The sequence below is a fragment of the Erpetoichthys calabaricus genome, chromosome 2, assembly GCF_900747795.2.
Source record: "Erpetoichthys calabaricus chromosome 2, fErpCal1.3, whole genome shotgun sequence".
NCBI lineage: Eukaryota > Metazoa > Chordata > Cladistia > Polypteriformes > Polypteridae > Erpetoichthys > Erpetoichthys calabaricus.
Genome location: NC_041395.2, coordinates 281949560 through 281975921, shown reverse-complemented (window position 1 = coordinate 281975921; position 26362 = coordinate 281949560). Strand labels below are relative to the sequence as shown.

Below are 26362 nucleotides of genomic sequence, written 5' to 3'. Positions count from 1 at the left end.
CTTTTCTTCTTTTATAAAGATTTTCTGTAGTCAAGCTCTGTTTATGCCAGGTGATCCTCTCCCTTGTGTCAAATTTTCAGAATGTTTTTTGGACTTAACAGAATATATTTTTCAAAGTTGGAGAGGGAAGCACATTTTGACCACATGTAGGCCAAAGCCAGAAATTCATATGAAAGCAGGGCTGACCTTTTCTGTTCAGGTTGGTGGAATTCATGGATGTTTCTCTTGGTCTTTCTGAAGGCCTTATTCCATTTTTGGCCATTTCTGATATTAAATCATAACACTCAAAAAACATGGGAAATAAAGATGTGAACCTATATGGCTACAGTAACTAGAAGTGTTTGTGACCCTTACCTTTAAAACACACTTGCACTTGGTAAAGAGAGTGTAGAAGAGACTCTTGAAGAACTTCACATTCTCCAAGACTTGCTCCTATTAGCAGACAAATACCATTAAAATGAATTCTTTTTTTTATTTAAAGCAAACAAAGCTTTATTCAAAGACTGTTTACATTGATCTATTTTCTTCCTGCAGGTAATTCCAATATATGACTGAAGAAGCTTGACTACATTTTGACAAATCTTGATTCTTATAGAATTATACTACCTTCTTCTGTGATAAGCTTGTTTGACAGTAGGATAACTTTTAAATCACATCTTTTCTCCAGTTTTATCACCCATGAAACATCACCAGAATCTGATTCAAACTCTCTAAATTTAGATGCTGACTTAGATTACCAGACCTTTATCACTTAATGGTTGAATGTCTGCAATTCTCCTGAATGAGTTATAACAAGGGTGAAAGAGAATCAGATACTGCCGGCAAACTCTTGACCTGAACCTAACCCTTTGGCTGCACACTCTTTGTGTCAGATATTGAAACTCTGCTACCTACTCAAATACTGTTTGTTTCAAAGCTCCGTAATAACCTTACTGCATTATTTGCATCATAAAAACTACTCAGCTGAAATCATTCCTTCTTTAGCTAGCAAATGTTCATTCAGGTTTGAGGCTTCAACTCAGCAACCATCTCTCTTCAGATCTGTTCACTAGACTGTCTGTCCTGATGTTCAAATCAAGCTTGAGGACAAATCTGTTTTCTTTATCTGCTGAAGTGTCAATTACAAGTTTTAGCAGTCACTAAGATAAGACAGTCTCACATATTGTGTACAATACTTACTTATCTTATATAGATATTTTCTAGATATGCAGGCTTTAACTTAGACGTTCTCTTTATACACTGCTTCGAGATATGATCAATAAAGTGGCTTTTTATGACACTTGACGCTATTGTTACTCCAGTACACTCCACAGTTTCTCCTAGTATGTGTCAGTTCTGTATTCATTTCCGTGCTTTTATTCATATACCAGTAACGGCACACTGCACGATAACATGCAGTGAATACACTTGACTTGAGCATTCCTAGTTTTCATCCTCTTTCTCTGTACGTTTAGCATTCGTTTGCTCAGAGGTTGATGCGCTTGCTGCTTCCTGAGCAGCTCTTCTTTTCTCCACTCTAGTGGCCAGCTTCTTCTGTTCTTTCGTCATCATCTTTTTGTGTTAAAACTGATTAAGTCAGTGTTTGTGTTGCAATTACTTAGTACGTTTTCCTTAATTTTTCACTTAAGCTGGCACTTAAGTCTTCAATCTGCCTCAAGAATGATTTAAGATATGAAGAGGTAGGTGAAGTGATGGCGAAGGTGGTAGGGAGGAGAACGGCGCCCGTACACATGCGCCGCATGGCGACCCTGCTGGTCACTGCCAAGAGTTGACTCTACAATAAAATAAAATTAAAAAGAGGAATAACCTTGGAGGTCAATCATCACCCTGAAAGCGGATAGCAGATGTTAAGTAGTATATGTGTACCAAATTTCAGATCAATAGTTCAAACTGTTTGTGAGCTACAGGTGATTTAAAATCCTGGACAGACACACAGACAGCTACGGTAGCGTATTATATATATTTATATATACTGTGTTTATTTTTTTTTATTGTGATGCCTCATATCCTGGGATGAATGCCAGCCTGTCTGTTTTGTCTCTGTGTATTCTGATTTTTACTGCTACATCCCAAAGACACACATGTTAGGATAACTGAAAATTCTAAACTGCCCCCATTGAGCGATTATGTGAATGAGTCCTACAGCAGACTGGTGCCCTAACCCTTGGCAGTTCCTTCCTTGTGCCCAGTGAGACCCTGGACTGGACTGAGTAGGTCTGAGAATGTTATATTATGATATGCTTGTATTCTTCCATGTTTTTTTTGATAGTGCATACTGTTAGTAATAAAAAATAAAGATGGATTAAATTCCTTAAGCCAAAGAATTTAGAGACTCCAGTGGAACAAATTTGTTTTGTTACCTCCGTTTTGTGCCGAGATAGAGGTAAAAGCCAGCAAACTCCTCCCATGCAGCCATTTATAAAGTTTAGACATCTGCATCAGCTTGCTGAACTCCCCCTGACATCTCCATCATCACTTTGAAGTGGCAGTGGGTTCTTCATCTAAACAAGAGGCCTATTATTAGACAGGCATTGTGTGAGCCGTAGCCGCTCGGCTCTGTATCAGCAATACGTCCCTCATGGATTTCTGCAGCTCTGCACGCTGCAGCTGACAAATGATTTGTCTTCACTGTGCTGGCATCCTACTCACCTTCCAGGGACCATTTTTCAATTTCACTTTTCAAAATCTAACTTTAAAAAGCACATAGGACAACAATGGCAACTATTTCAACAGAGGCCTGTCGCCAGCTGGCTGTCCTTTAGTAACACAAAAATGTTCTTTGTGGAGCCTGGAGCGTGCAGAGGATTTATTTTCACCAGAGGCATGATGTTGTTTGTGTAAAGTTTATGCAGTTGGTTTTAATTTAATTTAATCCATCTGCCTCTGGGATGCTACATGAGACATGGTGACAACAAAACATACAGTAATGTGCTGAGATAAATATACTCTAAAATGACAACACACAGCATTACCAAGCTCTAAGGGGCTTTCAGAGGACCATGCTACTGTATGACTAAACTTGTGTCACAGAATTCCACCTAAATTCAGCATTTAGATTGCATTTTTCATGCTGATTAATTATTTAATAGAAGAACAATGGGATACGGCAAGTACTGGAGCCGAAGTTCCCCAGGCTGGTACTTACAAGTGGCATTAGAGAGGCATATTCTGCAATATGTGTCTCTCTGCTATCTACTGTAAAAGACAGGTGAAATGGGCATTGTCTGGTCTTTTATTTAGGAGATGAAGTCAATAGAGCTGGGAGTTCTAGCAGAAAACAGCCAGGGTTCTACTCTACAAGGGTAACCTTGACCATGGAACTTATCCCCAGGGTGCCTCTGCAAGCAGAGCCTTGTTGGGTTTAATGTAGACTATTTAACTCTACTTTAAGGAAAACACTGAGAATTAAACCTTAATATTTATCTAGAAATGCATGATAGCTAAGTTAAGACATAATAAAATAAATAAGCAGCCAGTTTTAAAAATATTTGAGCTTTGATGCTTAGAAAACTAGTGTGACATCCTAATTTAGAAACCTTGATTAATTTTTCTACAAAATCATTGTTCTAGGAAGTCCTAGGTTGTCTGAAGATACCTTTATAGATTAACTCCATTCTAGCCACCCGAAAACCCTTATGTACAACTTGCTGGATTTCCTCTGTACTCTCATAATGTCAGGTCTTGCATTTGTTCCTTTGCAATTTCCAAAAGATGGTAATCAGAGGGTGCCAGATCAGGAGTGTAAGGAGTGTGGGGGAGAACCTCTCATCCCATTCCCTCAATGTCTTCAAAGATCAAACAAGCAGAGTAGGGCAAAGTGTTGTCATACTACAGAATGATCTTCTTTTCAGGATGTTTATCCTGCAATGCACAATTGAGCTTTACTGTCTGGGCACAATCAACAGTGGTAATGGTTTCTCCAGAGTGCAGAAATTTGATCACAACACAGTAATATTGGAACAATACTAAAATTTTGACTTCAGTATTGATTCCAGCTTTCATACCTCTGTAAGGGTAACAAAGCGGTTCCAAGGCAAAAAGCAGATAACTCTGCTGACTTCCTCATCACCACACTTTGCAATTCACTAACAGGATTATTTGCAGATCATTCACTATTTGTAGTGCCTGGTGCATTTATATAAATGTACACGATTAAAAAGCAGGAATGTGGGGTATCCACCTTAGTGATTCATGCTACATTGGGTTGTCCCCTCAGAGAACTGATCAAGGTAATAAATAACTGAGTACAGGGTGCTTGAAAACTACTTCCAGTACTGAAATTAAATATATACTGGTTCCATGCTCTTTTAAAAATTGTTTTTTGGTACTTTTTCAGTACTGATATACTGCACAACCCTAGAACATACCCCTCTTCATCCCAAAAGATGGTACCCACAACCTTTGCACCTTAGACTTCTCTTTTTCTTGGTGAATTTTGATGATATCCTCTTACATTTTGTCTCAGGTTTGAAATGGTAAAGCCAACTTTCTTCACCTGTTGTGATACTGAGCAAAAAATCTTCTCCTTCATTTTGACATCACTCAGGCATTTGTGATAAACTTTTATGTGCTGATACTTGTGATCTTTAGTCAGTAAATATGTGACCTAGCAGAAACAAATTTTCTGATATCCCAAGTTTTCAATCATCTCCTCTCCACTTCCTAGCCATGTTGTTATTTCTCTCACCTTCACTCATGTGTCTCTTGTCTCTAATGAGTGTATTAACCATTGATGTGTTCTGTATAGGCTGTGTGGCTTTGACTGCTACGAGGTTGATCTTGGATGCCAATGTAACCATCTTTAAACTACTTCACTCGCCTTTTCACAGTACTGGCAGTCTTACGTGTTATCTCTGCATACACACTGAAGCCTACAGTGTATATTAGCTGCGTGAATTTCCTCTTTAACAAAAAACTCAATCACAGCACACTGACAGAACGATAAATCACTGTCGGCCATTTTGTTTCATGTCTGTGTGGTCACATGATTGCTAATGTTGCCATTAGTAATTCAAGGACACAACAGGAGATGGCACTCCTTATCAAACAACATTCAAATGTACAGTATGATTGTAATGCGGCTTTGTTCATTAATTTATGTATGATCCTTGTGTTTCTGATCCTTGCAATATACATTCTTCTATGAAAGAGCTCATAGTAAAGTAGAGAAGTATCTGATCCAGGGGAAACATGGTAAGCATCATGTGTAAAAAAATAAATGCACATACATGTCATACGGGGTTGCTACTGTATGTCTTTTATACATCTGCATGAAAACGGTGCATATGTGGAGTGCAAATCAAAGAAGGGGAGGAAGATCAGGATGGCACAATGTAAAATTGTTTGGGACACTATACAAAATAAGGACTGATTGATTTATTCATTTGTGAAAGATTTTTTAACTTATTTGGTAATATTATAAGCATTAGAAAAGCATATGTGTTATGCAGAAAAAGGCATACTGCAATATTTTTGGGAAAATGAAAACAAATTGCTGCCCTTTCTGTTTTCCACAATGCTACTTAATCATGAAAAGAGCTGGACTGGAGCCCACCTCAGGGGACAAAGTGGAACAGCAACCTGGAAAGCATACCAGTCCATCATGGCACACATTTACTTCATCTACACTCTGCTTTGTTAGCTTTCATAACAGGCCTCATATTTTTAACAATATAAAACCACTAGACTAGAAAGTGGAAAAGGAAATGTGCTGCTGTTCTGAGGAAAATGCATTTTGCATAGACTTTGAAGATCTCATACTTTTTAATTATAAATGTTTATTATTTTAAATTAATATAGTCATGTAATGCTAGATCTTTTGAGGACAGGCTTATTATAACCTGGTTAAACCAATTTAGGGTTATAGGGTGCTGAAGCCAATCTCAGCAGGAGCGAACAATGCGTGAGACACTATTCTATCACAGGGCAAATTCTTATACACATTCAAACTTACTCATACTGTGAATTACCAATCAAACTAACTGGCACCATTTTGGGATGTGACAGAAAACCATAATAGGAGGACAAAATATCCCTTAAACATTGAAAGAACACGTACATTTCATAGAGATCATGGCCTGGATGGGATCTGAATTCTGAGCTCTCTGCCTGCTGTGCATGACATAACCTTCTGATCACACATTCTCTCTTATACATAGAAAACAACATTTTTGAACAATTAAACTGTCATTTTAATAATTCACCAGATATTCCCCATGAGTGATGGGGTGTGCTAGTAAGGGAATCTGATTAGTAGTAATAAAACAACATCTGTTTTTCACAGCCACATGAGTAAATAGTGATGAATGATATCCATATATGTCTGCCTGTGATGACAGTTTGTTGGTATGGAACTACTGTTGCTAGCTTGGGAGATACATGCAAGTGCAGTAAGAATCTCATTATACTATGGACACAAGATAGTAAGTGAAGATTGTCCAAAAAAAGAACTCTATACTCCTCTACAGATTAATAACGATTACCAGTGTAAGATATGAAACAATTACTGGCCAGTTTCAGAACTTAGCATCCTTTTCATTTTTCACAATTAAAATTTAAGGAAAATACATGAATAAAAAACGTCATCACAAATACAATAGGCTCCTAATAAAGCAACTGTCTATCCATTTCACAACCTACCAAATTTGACTCTAGAAGAGTGGTGCCAGTCAGTGCACAAACACTGTGCCAGTTTAAAAATCAGCATTTAACATAACATGCACAGAATGAAATTTGGGTGAAAGCAGAACCATCTGGAGAAAACGCCACACGGACATGCAAACTTCACACTCACTGCAACCAGGTCAGAATCTGAACCCTCTTCCCTGGGGTTATGAAGGAAGAATGCTAACTGCTGTGCCACCCTCAAATAAATCAGAGACAACTAATGACAAAAATGAATTTTATTGTACTAAGCTGACTTTGCTTAGTCCAGATAAAGTACTAATGTTGCGCTAATCAAACTTGTGAATTATTCTGGCTCTTTACGCACATATTTTCTTTCCCCTTAAATGATTAGCTTTAAATGACCAGTTTAATTTACCTTGTGAATAAATTAGCCGCATGCCCATTGAAATTAATCATCAACCGCATATCCTAAACTAGTGATTATATCCAAGAAAAGAGGAACAGACTGCTTTCAAAGTTCATCAGTTTTAGAAATGCTCACATTATCAACAGTACAGTAACATTTTAATATTAGAGGATCGGCTTACCCACCCTTGAAATATGTCAATTAAAGCAATGGCTGTGGGGGGAACCCATGTTGAGTTTGCTAATGGAAAGCATAAAAATTGTGCCAAAAATAATGAAGCATTAAATTACCTTTATATATTAACTATACTTATGATCTGTAAAAATTTCAATTTCACATCAGTTTGGTATTTTAAACTACAGAGGCTTCACTTGTAGATTCTGCTGGAGGCACATGCCCCATTCAAAGTTGATGTCTTGTGACTGTTGCTTCTACGATGGGAGCTGGTCCTTGTGACTGGAAGTTTATTCTAGAAAGACAGATCAGACAGTCCTGGATATCAAGACAAATCCCGGCTTTTTATGACATGATTTCACATCAGTGGATAAGCTGGTTCCAGAATACCAGATTTTAATTGGCTCGTGCAATCCCAGATAGGTTGCTCCGGATTAACATGCATTCACTGCAACATTTAAAAGCCCTTATGAGTCGAGCGCTGAACAGTTAATCGATTTTGGACTACAAATCTGAGAAACAGAGAACAGTAACATTTGTGCTGCAAGAGTAACAGTTGCCATCAGCCAAATTAACTATAATACAGTAGTCATGTAATGTTGTCTTATTCCATTACAGAAACCCAAATCAGAACAGCATTAATAAGCATATAGGTATAGGTATTTATGGAAAAAGGGAGTCTTCAGAAATGTTTCTTTAAAATGCAAGGGAGGTACTCCACAGAAGGGATGAAGGTAGGTAGTTTGTTCCACCAGCAAGTCAATATTCAGTTATTATTGCTCAGAACGCTGCATATGTTCAAATTCGATTGCCCTACTTTTGACTCTGTGGAATTCCTCTTTGATGGTGGTTACTTGTTTCTGTCTGAGAAAGACAACCTGTGTGTGAGTGTGTATCTGCAGATATCTCTTTAAAGTTCGGTACACTTTTGTGATCGCTATGTTGTGTGGCATCTACAATGTAGAAAGGAAAAAAAAAACACAGGAAATGTCCACAATTTTCAACAATATCAGCTCAAATCCACTTTGCATAACACTGAACTTGTCATGTTTTAGAAAGTTTCATGGATATATTAGAGTCTTGGATGAAAAATGGTAACATTCATGCAGACACTTTTCTGGGCATTTCTAGAATGTCTGAATGCAGTCTAATTATGTTTCTCCAGGCAAACTTTGCCAAAGGAGTTGTGCTTCTGTGTCGATTACTCGTTCAGAAAGGCTAACATTTCCAACATTTCTTTTTGCTTGTTCTGCTTTTTAAATAATGCAGCTGGAATCAACATTTTACGCAAGACATTTACGAACACTTAGAATTGGGTGCTCTGCTACTTAATCATCACAGCCACAAAACATTAATCCTTCGTGTTAAACTTGCTCTTTTGCAGGCTAGTTTCAAAGCACTGTTTGCTCTAGTGACTGAGCTGGATTTTGTTCAGTCTTTTTGAGCCCATTTTAGACAGGAAATTTTCAGCATCTTTGGCTTCACAGATCACTTTCCAGATCACATAATTTGTTCTAGAAACACTAGGTTTCTCTAAGTCCAGCCTGATTTCTGTAAACCCCAAGTTACTTTAACTTGATTTCATACTAATCCTGCTTTCTGGAACAATCCCCAGGATTGATGAGAAGTGAATGGATGGATAGCTGAAGAGTGAACATAGAATTAGGTCATGTAATTTCGACTGGGGCCTTCCATTACTCAATCTTTATTTTATATAGTATCGTTCACAGCACGCACTGTCACAATCTACTTTAGAGTGCAAATATCATTGCTTTGTAACATTAGACGCCATAGCGCTATGTTGATTTCTTCCATGTAATATAGTTAATCAACCCTCTGATGCACCAGTGCTGTGAATGTAAGGAGAAACACTGAAAAGAGTTTATGAAATTGTAATGAGGGGGAACACCTACCATTATATTAATATCAAAGAGCTAATAAGAAGAAGGGTCGCCCTTTGTCTTCAGAATAGCTTTAGTCCTTCTTGGAATAATGTTATATGCTGTTTTATGGGTTCTTCACTTTGTATAGTAGGATTTTACACAAATCTAAAAGAAGAAAAACTTCCAGTTCTTTAGGGATGAAGGAGGTAGAACTCTATTTCTCACTCTGTGCCCTACAAAAATCAAACTTCAGTGATGAAACAAATCTTAACTTAGTTAATAGTGTGTACAGGCACAATATGATCTTGGAATATCCTGAGTGAACCGTCTGAACCACAGGGTGCATGCCTTCATATTATATGGCTATTTTATATCATCACAGCTAATGACTTCCACAAGATGGTTGCCTATACAATTACGGATCCCCAAAAATGTTTAACATGTAGCAATTGCCATCATAGGTTGAAGGCATCCTTTGGCTTTCTCCAAACATATTCCTATCTGGATGTAGGAAATAGGATGAAAAATTAATTATCAGACCATAATACTTTTTTCCATTTCTCAGTGGTCTAGGCATTATGCTCCTTGGAAATTGGAGATGGACAGAAGCAAATAATGAATGGCAACCATGCTATAAATTGTAGAATTTTGAAGTCCACATTGATTAGATTTTGATTAGACACAAATTTACTGATTATGTTTTGTGGAAAATTTTTACCCAGTGCTTTTGTGGATTTAGCGTCTATTCTGAGAACTGTCCATCTATCACGTTTTGACTTGTGTCTACTGTTTCTCCTTCCTGATGCTGTTTGCTTTCATTTACCATGTGTTACTTTTTTAAAGCAGAAGTTGCCCTTAATACATGAAACAATTTCACTTTTTCAGTTCAGTTACAAAGTCAGAACTTTTTGGCAGTCAACCTATTATGGCTCCCTCTTGTAGGTTATTTTTGGAATTGAGATTTTAGTCCACAGTAGCATGGATAAATTTGAAAGGCTGTTTGCATTTTAGGAGTTTTCTGTCCACACTAGCATTTTCAGATTGTTTTAATTGAGTTTGTCATCCACACTGAAATGCCAAAAATGCATAAATCTTGCCTAATGGCCATATGTCCTTATGTCAGCCAAGTAATTTTTTGTTTATGGAGCAATCCTGAAATAAATTGAAATGCTGAAAGAATGGGGAAAAAAACAAAACAGACATTTTTTGCCTGAATAGATGATGAAATAAAACTGCTTTTAAAAGTTCTAAGTGAATTTACATTTGCCAATGCCTTGTAAACTATAGACTGGGAGTCTAGAAAATGCAAATACAGTGAAACAGTCGAGTGTTTCAAGGTGCTGTTCCCATCTGTTGATGCAAAGAAGTTAGTGACTGTCCCCACTGTAAAGATGAGTGAATTATCGTGGCAAAACTGAAGTCTGTGCCTGATCAAAGGATAACTGTACTTTCTTCTCAGTTCTTCAAGAACTCAGTTTTCCCATCCACAATGATTACAGTGATTACAATGCAATAATGACATCTTGTATGATGTGCTCCAGAGGCATCTATGTTAAATAAAATTCTTATATACTTCCTGGAGTCAAGAGAGCATATATACTCTATCAACAAATTAAACTGGGGATCAAGAGGAGTTTGGGATCAAGAAATTTTCCCCTGTAAGTTTTCAAATTTATCCATGTTAGTATGGACTAGGTCTTAGTTATTTCATAATTACACTCCTTTATACTGTATGTGGGGTTTATGTCAGTGTTTGTCACGGGTTGCGGGATGACACCAGTGGGTGGCAGTGTGCTGTTTTTGGGTGTGCAAGTGGGTCACCAAAGTGGTAACATTTATCCCTGATTATAACTGTGGCCATTTCACAAATAGGGTGCAACCCCCCACTCATAGATAGATAGATAGATAGATAGATAGATAGATAGATAGATAGATAGATAGATAGATAGATAGATAGATAGATACTTTATTAATCCCAAGGGGAAATTCACATACTCCAGCAGCACCTTACTGATACAAAAAACAATATTAAATTAAAGATTGATAATAATGCAGGTAAAAAACAGACAATATCTTTGTATAATGTTAATGTTTGCCCACCCGGGTGGAATTGAAGAGTCGCATAGTTTGGGGGAGGAATGATCTTCTCAGTCTATCAGTGGAGCAGGACGGTGACAGCAGTCTGTCGCTGAAGCTGCTCTCTCTGTCTGGAGATGATACTGTTTAGTGGATGCAGTGGATTCTCCATAATTGATAGGAGCCTGTTGAGCGCTCGTCGCTCTGCCACAGATGTCAAACTGTCCAGCTCCATGCCAACAATAGAGCCTGCCTTCCTTACCAGTTTGTCCAGGCGTGAGGCATCTTTCTTCTTAATGCTGCCTCCCCAGCACACCACCACGTAGAAGGGGGCACTCGCCACAACTGTCTGATAGAACATCTGCAGCATCTTATTGCAGATGTTGAAGGACGCCAGCCTTCTAAGGAAGTATAACCAGCTCTGTCCTTTCTTACACAGAGCATCAGTATTGGCAGTCCAGTCTAATTTATCATCCAGCTGCACTCCCAGGTATTTATAGGTCTGCACCATCTGCACACAGTCACCTCTGATGATCACAGGGTCCATGAGGGGTCTGGGCCTTCTAAAATCCACCACCAGCTCCTTGGTTTTGCTGGTGTTCAGTTGTAGGTGGTTTGAGTCGCACCATTTAACAAAGTCCTTGATTAGGTCCCTATACTCCTCCTCCTGCCCACTCCTGATGCAGCCCATGATAGCAGTGTCATCAGTGAACTTTTGCACGTGGCAGGACTCCGAGTTGTATTGGAAGTCCAATGTATATAGGCTGAACAGAACCGGAGAAAGTACAGTCCCTTGTGGCGCTCCTGTGTTGCTGACCACAATGTCAGACCTGCAGTTCCCAAGACGCACATACTGAGGTCTGTCTTTAAGATAGTCCACGATCCATGCCACCAAGTATAAATCTACTCCCATCTCTGTCAGCTTGTCCCTAAGGAGCAGAGGTTGGATTGTGTTGAAGGCACTAGAGAAGTCCAGAAACATAATTCTTACAGCACCACTGCCTCTGTCCAAGTGGGAGAGGGATCGGTGTATAGTTTATATATATATATAATTTAATAATTTAATAATAATTTATATATATATATATATATATATATGTATAGTATACAGTATATGTATACTCTTATAGTCACACTCACTCCACGTCTGCATTGACAATAAATTTGAAAAGGAGACAGTAAAGGTTGAGAAATGCTGGTTTATGTTATTTCAGCCACACTTTATATATTTCTGCATGTTTCTTTCTTTATAGTTAACATTACTTTTTTATGTTACAGTTCTCCTTTTAGGTTATATCTGTAAATATTTAAATACAAATAAAATAAATTGAGTTAAACTGGATCCCTTGAAAGTGAGAGCAAAACTAAAGTATTAAGCGGGAGGAAAAAATGAGATACAGACAAACCCAAATTTACAAGTCTTAAATTCTTTGTAAAACATCACATCCCCTTTTATCACAATCATTCACACTTACACTAACATGAAACTACAGGGAGACAACATGGCAAGCTTTAACAATTCTAAGATATCTGAAAAACAACATGCGACTGGACCGTGTGTTGTTAACTTAAGAGAAATACTTCCTTCGCACCAGTGCTACTTCATTATTATAAAGCTTACCCCAGCACCTTGAACAGTCTTTGTCAAAGCAGCTCTTATTCCACATGTATGGGTTGCATTGTTGAAAAATGTCAGTCATTGTAAACATTCTATTTCCCTCAGTTAACCTAAATCTAAGAAATTCGATTGTCTAATATTGATTAATAGGGATAGGAGAGAAAGATATTGAACCAGTTCGGCTCTATTTAATGTGACAATCCATAAAGGCCAGGCCCTGGAGGTAAGAATGCTGTTTCGTTAACATATTTTTTTTTCCAAAGATGCACTGAAGCATGCAGCTGTCCCAGTTCTGTAAAGTGAATTTTTGGATGGCTCTGTGTTCAGAGGTGAACAGCCTCCTCCTTTTCATTTTACTGATATCACACATTTCCAGCTGCCTTTCCTTCAGGCTGCTACTAAAAGCCATTTAAAAGAAAAGAGAGAAAAGTGATTGAAAAGTGCTACCAGGTGGGCACATCTCTAGAGGTGATCGGCTCCTACAGTTTGTGTATCACACATGCTGGGCTCGCCAGAGAGAGAGGGGGAGAGAGGGAGAGCATGAGTGAGCGCCTTGGCTGCAGAGATAATAATGGCTTGGTGACAACCTGGGAAATGCTGTCTAGGACGCTTTATTGTAAGCGTGTGTGCATGAATGTGGAAGAAGTGATAACCTTTAGAGAGAGCCGGACTCACGACAAATGAATATACATTCATTCCACTCTATTCACTTGTTTAAAGGTCCTGTCCATCATTTCTCAAACTTATACAATTCAATTCAATTGAATATTAAAAGATAGGGTGAAAGCTTGCGGAAGGTGATGTGAGCCTAATTCAATACAATGGTTTAGCTCTTTTAATGCTGGTTATTCTATATCCTCAGAAAAAAAAACCAAATCCACTCCACAATTCTGATAATATTAAAATATTATGATCAAGTAGTAAGTTTGTAGGAATGCCCAATCAAAGATCCACATTGTTTCCTGTACAGCAGAAGGAAAACTACCCAGAATGACAGCATTCTAAATCATTATAATCATTAGAGCCATGCTGAGAAAAGCGATTGTGCACTGGTATCTTGTGGCCCAGAATTAAGTCAGAGTAAAAGAATCTACAACATGAAGCATGAGCAAAAATCAAATCAAAAAACGAACAAGGAGAGACAGATAGTTTAGTATTACTGAGAAGATTTAACTGCCTTGCCTACTAATATACTGTACAGCGTAACAGTGAGGCAATGAATGGATAATGGGTGGATGCATGGAAGAATGGATGAGTGTCTGAGAGTTGCAGTAGGCAACCCAGGTTTAATGAAGAGTGGAGCTATTAGTTAGCATTTTTAGGAGACAATGGAGAAGTGCCTCTCCACAGAGGTAATGCAGGGCACCCAAGAGCAATTTGTGTTTGAACAACAGTACTACGGTAGCTTTAGCAAATATTAAAGAAGGGGAAAGATGGCATATGACTACTCTTGTATTTGTGATGTTGCATACTCTTTACACTCCAGCATTACTTCAGCCTAAGTATGCTGAAAAAAACACTGCTAACATGGTGCTATGATTTGTGAGTGTGTCTAGTCTTAGGGTCATTTATTACAATGCAGCATACACAATGATGTAAATCTGGGAAAATCTATTAATAAAGAATGGGCCCTCATTGGTACGGTTGCCAGGTTGCTGCTGCTGCTTGCCAGCTCTGGGGGTTCACTCCTTCCGCTGTTAGGCACTTGAATGCTCGAGTTAATGACTTTATGTAGGCAGCCTAGCAGCTTCCCTTAATTAATCTCCAACTGACCCTGTGCCACTCATTAAAGAGACAAAGCACAAAACCTTACAAATAACTCATTAATGGCAATCAACAGTGTTTCTAGCATCAGGTCTATCATTTTAAATGTCCCATTGAGGACAGATTCTTATAACGCATTCTGACTTTCTCTGGCAATGCTCTGCCCTGTAGGATAAAGGAACTGTGCTTGAACCTCTGACTTGTGTTCCTCACTTTGAACTTTATAATCCTGCATCATACTATGAGTTGTTTTGGTTTCCATAGAAAATGTTTTTGAAACACACACAGTAGAACTTGAAGAACATGCATAACCTATTACATCAAGACTGGGACAGGACACTCCACTTTTGAGTTGGCATAGGGCAATGCTGGAGACCTCAAAGGATAACACCCTAAATTTGGCATGGGCATCTCTCAGTCACTGATGGTGTAGATTCTTAGAAGTTATTTTGCACTAATATAACATGCTTACTGTATTCATTGGTGTCATATTCAGTTTTTAATTAATATTGGGGTAGGCATTAAAATTAGAAAAGGTCATTCCTGGACCCATCATACTCCTAAAATTTCACAGTTCCATTTTTTCTACTATTTTATTTTCCCCATATATGAGACAGAGCTGGAGGTGGCAGAGTTAAAGATGTTAAGAATTGCATTGGGTGTGACGAGGATGAACAGGATTAGAAATGAGTACATTAGAGGGTTTGCTCAGGTTGGACGGTTGGGAGACAAAGTCAGAGAGGTGAGACTGCGTTGGTTTGGAGTTGTGCAGAGGAGAGATGCTGGGTATATTGGGAAGAGGATGTTAAGAATAGGGCTGCCAGGCAACAGCAAAAGAAGAAGGCCTAAGAGAAGATTTATGGATGTGGTGAGAGTGGACATGCAGGTGGGTGTAACAGAACAAGATGCAGAAGACAGGAAGGTATGGAAAAAGGTGATCCGCTGTGGCAACTCCTAACCACAGCAGCCAAGAGAAGAAGATGAAGAAGAATGATAGTCTTCTCAGTGTATGCATGGATCTTGTGAATGGTTTGTTATCATGAGAACAAAATGTATCTGTCTGTTTTTTAGGTTGGAAAGATTCAAGGATTATGATTTTTAAGTGCTATGGTGATATAAATGATTTAAAACAGTATGTTTATTATGGTCCCCTTTGCTCTTTTTTGTGTTGTGTTCTCATTTCAGGGTTTCTATATCACAGAATGCAATTCTGTCATTTGTTTTTAACTTCTAGCATCAGTTTGAACAAGTTGAAATATTTACAGATCTTATTTTCATTTTCTGTGTGTGCTGCTATTTTGTGGATTTGTTGCCATGACAGCCCATTACAGATGGTGCCGTCCTGGAAGTCACACATGGTGACATCAAGATCATGATGATTTATAAGCCAGTGTCACATTTATCCTGGTGACCAGGACTGTAGAAATTTAAACAAACCTTTCTGTGTGCTTTTATGACTTAGTGTTTTGGGCTTTCTTGTAATAATTTATTGTTTTGGTTTTGAAGGCACGATTTATTGATCTTCTGGTATGTTTTCTTTTATTTTTAAGTTTGTGGTTCCTGCCTTGGGGTTGGAAAATGGATGGATGGATGGATGTTTTTGAATATTATTTTTATATATGTTATTGTTAATTCTGTTTTTGGTTTGTTTAGAATTTATTGTGTTTTTTGATGTTTATTAATTCTTTTGTATTGTTTTACTAGGCAAAATACCCGGCGTTACATAGGCATATGTAAATTGGGAGAAAACTGTCTTTTGGAAACTCGCAATAGCTAAAGACAACCTACAATGAGATAATAAGACGTACACTTAGACAAAAGCTGTAATCCTGCGAGACAATTAAAATGTTATCCAAGTCCGTTGAAAAGAACAATGAGATTCTGCTTTGGTTGGCACTTGAAACTTTGTGCATGCTAAAGATGATATCCTTCCCCACAGCTCAAGCATGCTTCTGCTGTCTGCTGGGAATTGTAGTCCATGCTTGGGTGCTAGTTTCTGAGTTGCCCCCCTCCCATTATAGCCCCTCTTCCTGGTATACAGTAATTGATTTTAAAATTCTGCTATTAACATTTAAGGCCATTCATAACCTTGCCCCTCCATATCTGTCCAACTTTCTCCATGTTGCCATTCCCTCTTGTAACCTTAGATCCTCTTCCTCCATCCATCTGACAGTCCCTCTCGCCCGTCTAACCACTATGGGGAGCAGAGCATTCAGCCGTTCTGCTTCCAAGCTTTGGAATTCATTACCTACCGAGCTTAGAAATACCAAATTTAAGTTGTTTATAATGTGTCTTGTATTTATTTGTTTATTGTTTGCTCGGTGTCCTTGAGTTCTCAGAAAGGCGCAATGTATAAATAAAGTGTATTATTATTATTAAAGTATAGCCTATATTTTAATTTGGACCAACAGCAAGGCACAGGCAAAGTTTTGTAAAAATCAGTTCTGCTGTTTTTGCACGATTAGCAAATAAACAGACAGTCAAACAAATAGAGAAACAAACAGACAATCAAATGCCTTACGATTTTTGTTTATCTGCCCTGTCTCCTTTAGGATCTGATTAGGCAGATGGGATACTGCCTTGGCTAGCATTTACGGCAAAACTCTAGTTACACTGGAACGTCAGTATTTCATCTTAGCTTTGATTCCTGTTTTTGATTTTTCCCTTATTTGTTATTGGATTTTGTGATTTCAGGTCCTCCTCTGTTTAAAGGTACTGTTTACTGTTTGTGGATTATTGCATTCGTTTACTATTGGGTTTGCCTCTTTTAGTAAAACCTACTCTTGCCAATTTTCCTGCCTTTATTTTTTGTTAATCCTTTTGTCCTTCAAAAAATCTTTAAATATTAAGAAAGTTTGTCTTTGTTTTCCCTGGGACTAAAGGATTTACTGTGTCCCTCTAATCATCTCTGGACATTTAGAATTTTTTGATATTTAAAAGATTTAGCTTCATTTTTGAGCATGTGCAGGCATGAAGCCTGACATTTGAATTTGGCAATAGACTGTCTGGTATGATACCTATACAGAGAGTTTAGACGTGTAAAGAAGGCTGTGTGGATTATCTGAGGCCTACTCCCATTTATGAGGCTTTATTTTCGTAGAAACCAAAACAGTATTTTGACTTTGATTCATCTACTAGCCCCTTATTCTATAAACCTGCCATGTCTCCCCTTTAACAGAATACTTTAATACTGATAAAAAAAAAAGACTTGGAAAATGAAAGCACCAAAAACAGGCAGGAAAAATCTTAGTGGGTGGACAGGCAGAAAATCAATACATGGAGTGAAAGGCAGGAAAACTGATCATCTAAATCCAAACCACAAGGCACAAAATGATGGTCAAAAGAAACAAAACAAAACAACAGCATTTATTTATATAGCACATTATCTTACAATGTAGTTAAAATAGTGTTACAAAGAGGTAAATGAGAAAATTCCAATTACAATGAAAATAAATTAACTAAATATACAGTACATCAAGAATAAGCCAACAAATAAATAAAAACATAAATGGAAGAGTCCTATCCAAAAGTCCAAATATTTATATTACTAAAGTCTTCTTGGAAGAAATGTTTAGTTATTTCTACTTTAACAAACATATAATAAACAGGAAAGTGATCCAAACCTATGATACTAGAAGATGTGCCACCATCTTATATAGGTGGAGTATGATGACAAAATGTGTCTCGTTACAGGCAACAGATGTATCAAAAGTAAACATATAGACAAAAAAATAAATAAAATGTCGACACCCATGACAAACAAAACAGTGTTGCAATAGCAGTACAATAATAATGTTTATAATTATTAAAAACATAATTGGGCATTACCATAAAACATGAAAATATTCCAAGAGTATCTATGACACTGTAAGGACTGATGATAACTTTTAACATGTTTAACAATCCATGTTCCAGTTTTTTGCCTGATTTCTAAATGTAAACCAATTCTCTGTCCCTCAGGCCCAATTTTAAACATTCATTTCCACATTTAAAAGAAATATTTAAATCAATTTCTTGAATCAAGGGTTTTCAAGGGGAAGTGGACCGATACATTTTTTCTTATGATGACATGATTACTTATAATACTAATTGATAAAGTATCATCTTTCAGGATTAAAAAATACTCGCAAATGCTGTATCAGCAGCATGCAGAAGGTTAAGGTGCCTAAAAGGGAACCACAACAGCTTTTTAGTGCAAATCTAGAACCTCAAAGTGAGCCTTGGAATGATACAAATTGTTGCATTTATCAGGAGCACTGAAGCAGAGAATGGATAAAAGGGGCAAACACTCCTTAGTATGAACCAAAAACAAACAAAGGAAATGAAACATCACTGAGGTGCAGCTAAAGTTAAAGTAGATCCTCGCTACAGGGTAGGGAGGGCATGTCATTTTGCATAAGTAGATTAATTTCTGATTTATGTGTGATTATCATTGCATGATTTTAAAATAAATCATCTCTGTTTGGCATATTACCATATGGCATAATTTGTTTTGGGTACTGCAGGGGGTGTGCCTCCATGGCATTGAATTAACACATGCCTCATTTCGGAAAAGTGTTAAGTAAAGCAGATGAATGGGCCTTGCTTTCAGGGAACATTTCATGTAACTCTTGCTAATGTTTAAATAGTTGGTGAACAAAATTAGCATCATAAAGCTTCCTCCTGCTTTCACAAAGCTCTATCCACTACAGGATCTCATCTTTATGACACTTCATTCTTGTGACAACAATGCTAACACACCATCTCATTATCTTCTCCTACCTGTAGTGTTGGGGGTGCTAGGTGGCTCACCAAGGACAAGCCGCACCCGCTTTGCATGTGTCTTCCCCTGATAGTGGGATTGTGCGACGATCGCAGAAGTGAAAAACATATTGCAAAGTGTGCAGCACTTATTCCTGTCGACTTCACATTCATCGCTGTCCTAGGAAAGGAAAGAAGGAAAGAATGTTATTTAGTAGCAGTGGGAGTGAAGGGTGAAGGGTAAAATGGCAGGATTCCCGGGTGGTGAACAAAACGCTTGTTTATATTTTAAGGATCAAAATACTATCCAACTTGAAAAAAAAAACAAACATTATTTGAGCTATCTTTATTTTTTTATTAAGCACATAGGCACACAACATACCACCTGTTACTAAAATATAGCCTGTGAAGGAATACCATCCATGTTGCAGGTGAAACGATATTAATATCTGTATCAGTATCAGTCATTTTATAGACATGCTCATTTTAAAGCTAAAACATTTCCAGTAATTCCAAGATAGATAGATAGATAGATAGATAGTACTTTATTTGTTCCAAGGGAGAAATTTTGTTTTTTACGGAAGATCAAGGAATATTATAACAAACAACAATAACAACCTCCTTCAAATACATACATGCAGTATCTCACAAAAGTGAGTACACCCCTCACATTTTTGTAAATATTTTATTATATCTTTTCATGGGACAACACTGAAGATATGACACTTTGATACAATATAGTCGGTGTACAGCTTGTATAACAGTGTAAATTTGCTGTCCCCTCAAAATAACTCAACACACAGCCATTAATGTCTAAACCACTGGCAACAAAAGTGAGTACACCCCTAAGTGAAAAATGTTCAAATTGTGCCCAATTAGCCATTTTCCCTCCCCGGTGTCATGTGACTCATTAGTGTTACAAGGTCTCAGGTGTGAATGGGGAGCAGGTGTGTTAAATTTGGTGTTATCGCTCTCACACTCTCTCATACTGGTCACTGGAAGTTCAACTTGGCACCTCATGGCAAAGAACTCTCTGAGGATCTGAAAAAAGGAATTGTTGCTCTACATAAAGATGGCCTAGGCTATAATAAGATTGCCAACACCCTGAAACTGAGCTGCAGCATGGTGGCCAAGACCACACAGCGGTTTAACAGGACAGGTTCCACTCAGAACAGGCCTCGCCATGGTCGACCAAAGAAGTTGAGTGCACGTGCTCAGTGTCATATCCAGGGTTGTCTTTTGAAAATAGATGTATGAGTGCTGCAAGCATTGCTGAAGAGGTTGAAGGGGTGGGGGGGGGTCAGCCTGTCAGTGCTCAGACCATACGCTGCCCACTGCATCAAATTGGTCTGCATGGCTGTCGTCCCAGAAGGAAGCTTCTTCTAAAGAAGATGCACAAGAAAGCCCGTAAACAGTTTGCTGAAGATAAGCAGACTATGGACATGGATCACTGGAACCATGTCCTGTGGTCTAATGAGACCACGATAAACTTATTTGGTTCAGATGGTGTCAAGCATGTGTGGTGTCAACCAGGTGAGGAGTACAAAGACAAGTGTGTCTTGCTTACAGTCAAGCATGGTGGTGGGAGTGTCAGGGTTTGGTGCTGCTGGCACTGGGGAGCTACAGTTCATTGAGGGAACCATGAATGCCAACATGTACTGTGACATACTGAAGCAGAGCATGATCCCCTCCCTTCGGAAACTGGGCCGCAGGGCAGTATTCCAACATGATAACAACCCCAAACACACCTCCAAGATGACCACTGCCTTGCTAAAGAAACTGAGGGTAAAGGTGCCTGACTGGCCAAGCATGTCTCCAGACATTGAGTGTCTGTGGGGCATCCTCAAACGGAAGGTGGAGGAGCACAAGGTCTCTAACATCCACCAGCTCTGTGATGTCGTCATGGAGGAGTGGAAGAGGATTCCAGTGGCAACCTGTGAAGCTCTAGAGAACTCCATGCCCAAGAGAGTTAAGGCAGTGCTGGAAAATAATGGTGGCCACACAAAATATTGACACTTTGGGCACATTTTGGACATTTTTCACTTAGGGGTGCACTCACTTTTGTTTCCAGCGGTTTAGACATTAATGGCTGTGTGTTGAGTTATTTTGAGGGGACAGCAAATTTACACTGTTATACAAGCTGTACACTGACTACTTTATATTGTATCAAAGTGTCATATCTTCAGTGTTGTCCCATGAAAAGAAATAATAAAATATTTACAAAAATGTGAGGGGTGTACTAACATTTGTAAGATACTGTACATGAAATCCAAAAAGAAGAATATTTCTGACTTTATTTTCTGTTAAAGATAAAAGAGTAGGCTGAATGAGGCATTACAAAGATTTATTGCTGTTGGTATAAAGGAGCTCCAGTAGTGTTTTTTGACAGACTTCTGCTGAATGAGTTGTTGGCTGAAAGTCGTCAGGATTAGGGTGTCAGAGAGAGGATGTGCAGCATTGTTCATAATGGCACTCAGCTTTGTCTTCATTCTCTCCTCCGTTACTACCTCCAAGGCTTGAGAGTACATCCCATAACTGAAGCCTGCCTTCTTAATCAACTTGTTGATTCGGTGGGACTCTCTTGAAGTGATGTGAACGGCCCAGTAAACCTACTGGATGAGCTATAATTCTACAAAAAATCCATGAATGTAATTCTTTGTGTGCACTTGTTTTTTGCAGTATTCTCATCAAAAATACATAGTATCCACCATTAGCCTATGTGAGTCTGTGTGCCCTTTACTTCAAACCATATAAATTTCAAACAATCATTTCTGCACCGGGGGCAGATGATTTGGACTGGATGGGGGTATTCGTTATTCAGTGCTACTGATAAGCAGTGATTGAAGTTTCAAATAAAAGTGTGAGTCATAAAAAATGCTGCTAAGAATATCAAATAAGTAATAAACATTCATCATATGTGCCAATGATTTAGGGATCAGAGCAGCTAGTGTTCATACCTCAGATGTTTGTGTGCTCAGGTTGGGGATGGAAAAAGGAGTTGCATGTTGTTTACTTCATATAACATGATGGATTAAACATATTTTCTTAAATGAGAAGCATTTTTGACACATTTCCAGTATTCAGTGGTAATCACACACACTTAAGTACACTCACTAATATCAATCAATCCAAAAATTCACATGGAGAACTTGCAAAACCAATACAGACCCTGGCACAGTGAGGCAAGAATGCTAGCTCTGTGCTATTTCTCTGCATAAGGTAAAACATCTGCATTAAATTTATTAAACATTATTAAACTAAATACATGCCTATATCTTTAGGTCCATTTTTGATACTTGAGTGCAAGCAACACAAATGTTAAATCTCACTGTGAAAACTGTCACTAGACAACCAATATACAAACACCTGTATAATGATAACAGCGGTAGTATGCAAGATGTTTGTGAAATAATGCAATAATTGTAATACTTTTTCAAAATAACACAGTACTTTAGCAAAGCAACGCCATAACTACTGAGTAATAATGCAATACTTTTGTGAAAAAAAAACAATAATATTTGTTTGAGGGATGGGAATAAATCTCTGTTTTCCTTCTACGTTCCAAAACTTTGCGTTAAATTAATTGACAATTCTAAATTGGCTCATGTCAGTGGACTCAGGAATGGACTGGTGTCCTGTCTAGTAATGGTTTCTGCCTTGCACCCAGTGCTGCCAAGGATAGTCACACACCCACCATGACTGTGAACAAGTAGGTTTTAGAATAATCTATTATATAAGTTAACAAATGTTTATTCAGTGGTGTTTGCAAATTATATAGCACTACTTTCACATTTTTAGGTCATCTGTTTTTGTTAAAATTAAATCTTTGCCAAAGACAAACTGAACTTCCTTATATTTTTAGTATTGTTCTCTTTTTTAATAATGATGCCTTACACAGGATGTTTTTTGAATAAAATGTACTCAGGAAATGGCTAGATGAATAGAAGGTTTATATGGGGAGTTTTACACACAATTTAGGTTATATCAAAGTGCACCACAAAATAGAGAGCCTGTGACACCAATGTTGTTACTGTATGTACCAATAGTGCAGGGTTCTCAAACTCCGGTCCTGGAGGGCCACAGTGGCTGCAGGTTTTCATTCTAACCCTTTTCTTAATTAGTGACCAGTTTTTGCTACTAATTAACTTCTTTTGAATTAATTTTATTTGAATTGCTCTTGAAGACTCAGGCCCCTTAATTGTTTCTTTTTCCTTAATTAGCTTCTAAACAATAGTAAGATACAAAATGAGCCAAAACATCACCGGCAAACTGTGTCCATCATACAATATCTGAAAATAAAGAAAGACAAAGGTCTCAGGAATGCTGATCTGCTCAGGTCCACAAAACATTTCAACAGTGCTCTTAGAAAAGAGAAAAACAACAATTTCAGAAATGTCTGCTATTACACAATGAGTGAAGCAACAAGCCATGGAATTTAAGAACAGGTTTAATTAACAACAAGCGCCTAATTAAGCAACTGCTTGGAGTGAAATTGGTTGGAGTTTGAGGCCCTGACTTAGTTGGTCTTTTATTGGGTCACTCACTTCACATTTCATTTCTGTTTGGGTGCCATTTAAGGAAAGAAATGAAGCAATTCAGAGGAACAATGAATTGATGAACGATTTAGGGAAACAAATCTTAAAAAACAAGTCAATTAAAATTAATTCAAAAGAAGTTAATTAGCAACAAAAACAGGTCACCAATTAAAAAAAAGGGTTAGAATGAAAACCTGCAGCTACTGGGGCCCTCCAGGACCGGAGTTTGAAAACCCTGCAATAGTGCATGTCAGTCATAGTGTATACATAATCTAAGCATAACTAACTCTTCCTTTTTTGTTTTCCCTGCAGACTTCAAAGAGACCATCCTTTTCTGTGAAAGTCCAATTTGAAAAGACATGTCACTAATTCCCCTCCCCCTCAAGTACTAACAGCCTTCTTCACATAACATATGGCTGCACCTGTGAGCATTTTACTGCACCTCAAACACTGTGACTTTGAACATCCTCACAGGCAGCTTTGAGCTTTAGAAACTGGCATTCCCCATCAGTGGAACATTTGGTGGTGATCTGATTAAATATTTACAGTATTCCTTCTTTGCTGTATGGCCTGCCTCTGCCAATGATTTTTTAATTATAAAAGAGTTGTCAGTGTTTCAGCATGAAATCTCCAGGTAGATGTTCCAATGCCTCCTAGTGCATTCAGGTAGCAATGGGTAAACAAACCATTTGGAGTTACAAGCTGCTTTCTCAATTTTAAGCAGAACCAGGTGATGCACAAACAACACTGCAGTTTGGATTATACTTTGTTACAGACAACATTAGCAAAAATAAATTTATCTTAAGCTTATGACTAAATTGCCTTGATAATCTGTTTAGTTTCATTTCGTAAAACTCTTCCAATCCATCAGCTATAGACTCCCAAGAAGTTTCAAGGGAGTTTTAAGTCTTGCGCAGTGTGGAAACTTGATTGTCTCTCTTAATATAAACCCTCGGTCATTGATGGTTTTATTTCTCCTTATTTTTTGTTGTAATCATGATAGTCTTGTCTTAAAGCACTTGAGGATAAAATACTGCAGTGCTCCTGCAAAAAGGGTCAGCTGGACATACAGCTGTTCCAACTCCTGAAGTGGTTATTTGAGATTGTCCACAGTAGCACCCCTTTATGGTTCTATTGCGACAAACATTTATGGATTATAATTTATTTAAAGTGTTGGTACTTCAAGAGTCTTGCCTCAAACCAAACTACACAACCATATAAACCTCCTACTGGTTAGACTGCACTGGTTTATGCGTCATTATTTAATTTATTTCAAAGCTGTGCTTACAAACTTCTGACGGCCAATTTGAATTGTAGACCTGCCTTACCCCCTTATTTGTTGGTCAGGAGTCCTGTCTACTGTTAAAAAATTCCTCCACATGTGGGCTTATGTTTCCTGTCTATGTGTGCACTGTTTTCTCTTTTCCATGAAAATTTTTCATATTGTGGTTGTACAACACTGGTTGCTATTGGCTTCTATTACGTCATAAACGTATGTCTCTCCATTATGCATGAATAGTACAAAGCACATGGAGCAAGTAACATATTAAAAAATTATTTTTAGGTAGAGAATTCCTTTATGAATTCTGTGTTTGAAATCTTAAATATCTGTACAAAATGATTTTAGTTTTAATGAACTATTTGTTTACAGTTTTTTTTTTTTTGCCATAAGTACAAATTTATCGATTTCTGTTTTTAACTACTTGACTGTCTAGCTTCCATTTGAAAATTATTTTAAGTTGTTTCTAAATCTGCACCACACAATTCCCTTCACTATGATGCCGTGAAATTTAATAAAATCAAAACAATTATGAAAGTGGAAAGCCCACTACTGTATGATCATGTTTGCAAACCCAGATACCTCGAGCTACAAAAAAGCAGCTCTATTATGTCACCATACTGCCCATTGTTATTACTGCTGCAGAACCTCTTTCCAATTTTCATTCTTCTTTTGCTTTGTTATTTTCCAATGCCCACGTTTCTTGATTTTCTTATGCTGTGTGTTTCCTTAAAATTCTGTACTCTTTTTGTTACATCTCTGCTGGGATGTGAAATCTAATTAGATTAATGATGTCAGGTGCTGCAGTAATTAGGGTTGCAGATACCTGAAGATTATTTAAAGACTTCAGTTCCCAGAGCCTCCTTGCTATAAAATTAGTTCCTCATATTCTCTGCCTCCTTTTTGTGAGCTTTATAGCCTTCTAACCATCTTGGTTTTATATATTTTTGGCTTTTTCCTTTGTTATTTAAATCTAGAATTTTGAATTTGTGCAACTTATGATTTAGTGATTTATTGTTGATTTTGGTATTATTTACTTTAGGATTATATTTTTCTTTTCATTGGTTTTAATGTTTAGTAAAATATAATTCAATTAAATAATGAAGAGTTGAATTTGGGTAAGGTGTTTTGGAGGTTTAAATCATAACACCCATAAATCTCAGTAGCTATATAATATTTAACAAATTTAGTCTTGTATAGAAAGTGTAATTCATAGTGAGAGCCACCTGTAAGCTCCTCTGCAAAACACCAGGCTATGTG

At 37.7% G+C, this 26362-nt stretch overlaps 1 protein-coding gene across 4 annotated transcripts in view; it reads right to left on the bottom strand.

Annotated features, from left to right (window-relative positions):
* Positions 1–26362, bottom strand: part of zgc:171482 (zinc finger protein) — a 581354-nt gene that overhangs the window by 346511 nt on the left and 208481 nt on the right. For 3 of the 4 annotated variants that reach the window (XR_007934135.1, XR_007934137.1, XM_051922949.1), the window contains one exon: positions 19310–19469. Coding sequence is in view for 1 of the 4 variants with exons in the window: in XM_051922949.1 (XP_051778909.1) it covers positions 19310–19469 (160 nt within the window). In the remaining 3 variants the exon portion in view is untranslated. The remainder of the gene's footprint in view (positions 1–19309; positions 19470–26362) is intronic. The other variant, XR_007934136.1, reaches the window with a different exon arrangement.